The sequence below is a fragment of the Notothenia coriiceps genome, unplaced genomic scaffold (assembly GCF_000735185.1).
Source record: "Notothenia coriiceps isolate Sejong01 unplaced genomic scaffold, NC01 NC01_scaffold00029541, whole genome shotgun sequence".
NCBI lineage: Eukaryota > Metazoa > Chordata > Actinopteri > Perciformes > Nototheniidae > Notothenia > Notothenia coriiceps.
This window is the reverse complement of record NW_011362242.1, coordinates 96,665-98,375: the sequence shown is the minus strand read 5'-3', so window position 1 is coordinate 98,375 and position 1,711 is coordinate 96,665. Positions and strand designations below refer to the sequence as shown.

Genomic DNA, 1,711 nt, shown 5'->3' with positions numbered 1-1,711 from the left:
TGCTCGGTCAGCTTCCGGATGAGGAGGCATTCGTTCGACCAACTTACAGTAGATAACATTACAAACATTTTTCACAGGGGTCATAATAGTGTAAATGTTTGTTTTGGCAGTTATAACTGAATGTTATGTTTTCTACTTTTTTACATCTGGCCACTTTACCCGTCTTTGCAGACACGCTGTATTCTTTACTCAGGAGTGCAAAACCCTTTGTCTTTGGTTAATTCGTTTTCTCCTGTTTAATGTTAGTGTAGGTAAGAGTCTTGTATGTTTATTTTCTTATTTGTTAGGCAAGATTTTGTGTTCAGAGATTTGTTTGTTTTGTGGGTTGTTGCACTTGTTTGTTAAAAAGAAAACTTTGGTAATTAAATTTACCAAACGGCATTCACTGTCTCATTGTCTTATGTTCTTGGGAGTGGGAAAAGAGAGTGCACATTTTACGCTGCGCCTAGGTTCCCCTAGATCTGGGTGAAACATCTCACAAAGGGACTTGTATACAAATTATATATAGACAATACGAAAAGACAAAGAGAAATAAAAAATATAGGGAAACCCTTTCCCATGCAACCCCGTCCCTCCCCCTTCCCACCCATCTTGCCATTTCACAGAAAATCCTACCTGATGTTTGTTAGCAATCGTCTGAGTTTATCTATTATATTTTATATATTTATATTATTGCAAAACAATGTATCCACATAAAATACATTCATACCTTTTTTTTTCACTTAACATTTCATCTGTTTAAACTGAATTGAGATTAACTCCTAATCTACAATTGCACCAAGGTGTGCGTATATGTACAATCATTTACATTAATGATATTACCCGATCAGCAGCTCTTTGAATAGCCTCTAACGTTTCCCCCTTAGCCTTATTAGAAGAAGCGATTGACAGCTCTGAGATTAGTAGGTCATGGAAGGATGATATCCATTGCTTAATAAATAAAGTATGCAGGGGTTTCCATCGTATTACAATTGTTTTTTTGGCTGCTGTTAGACCAGCAAAAAGCTCAAGACACATTCTGGCAGAACTGTGTGTACACAATGTGAACTTATAATCATACTAATCAATTGGCATTGACTCAAAACCATGAAGAGATAAATGAATGGCTAATGTTTTAATTCCCCCGTCATAAAATCTGTGTGCTTTGTTATCGATAGATCTGGCAGCACTGCTGTTGCATTTCAATGCCAATCACACCTTTATCTAAATTCCCTTTTGAAAAGTATTTAAAGGCATAAAAGTTCAACTTACAAGGAACTGTGGCCGTCCAAGAGCGGTCATTTTGATGGCAGAAAATCCATCTGTTGAGGCTCCTCCTGAAATACATTTTATTGTCACCAGATGTTAGAGCCAGTCCCTTTTACAGAAGTTTTATAGCCACTATATAACCCAACAATCAAAATGGTTCTGCATGGCTTCCTCAGGAACTTTACTACTCACCAGAGGCTTTAATGCAGTTAATGAATGTCTCCATTTGGTTGTCACATTTGGATTCATCTGCATAGAAGTAGGTACGAGCACTAGTGACTCCTCCACGCCTGTCCCCAAACTGACGATGGGCTTGGTATTTCTTTTCGCGATGATTCGCTCCTGAGGTGAGAGAAAGTAACATTAGCTGCTTGAAAAGTTTTCACCTTCAGCTTTTTATCCATCCATGTATTCCTGTATTATGAAATACTTTAAATATTGGGGTACTGCGGAGCCCCTAAAG

General features: G+C 37.8%; 1 protein-coding gene across 1 annotated transcript in view; it reads right to left on the bottom strand.

The window, feature by feature from the left end:
* The window catches only part of LOC104958910 (proline dehydrogenase 1, mitochondrial-like), a 92,952-nt gene that overhangs the window by 81,952 nt on the left and 9,289 nt on the right, over nt 1–1,711 (bottom strand). Inside the window, exons 4-5 of the mRNA XM_010786742.1 lie at nt 1,441–1,590; nt 1,252–1,316 (exon numbers count right to left, since the gene is read on the bottom strand). Coding sequence (XP_010785044.1) covers nt 1,252–1,316; nt 1,441–1,590 — 215 coding nt within the window. The remainder of the gene's footprint in view (nt 1–1,251; nt 1,317–1,440; nt 1,591–1,711) is intronic.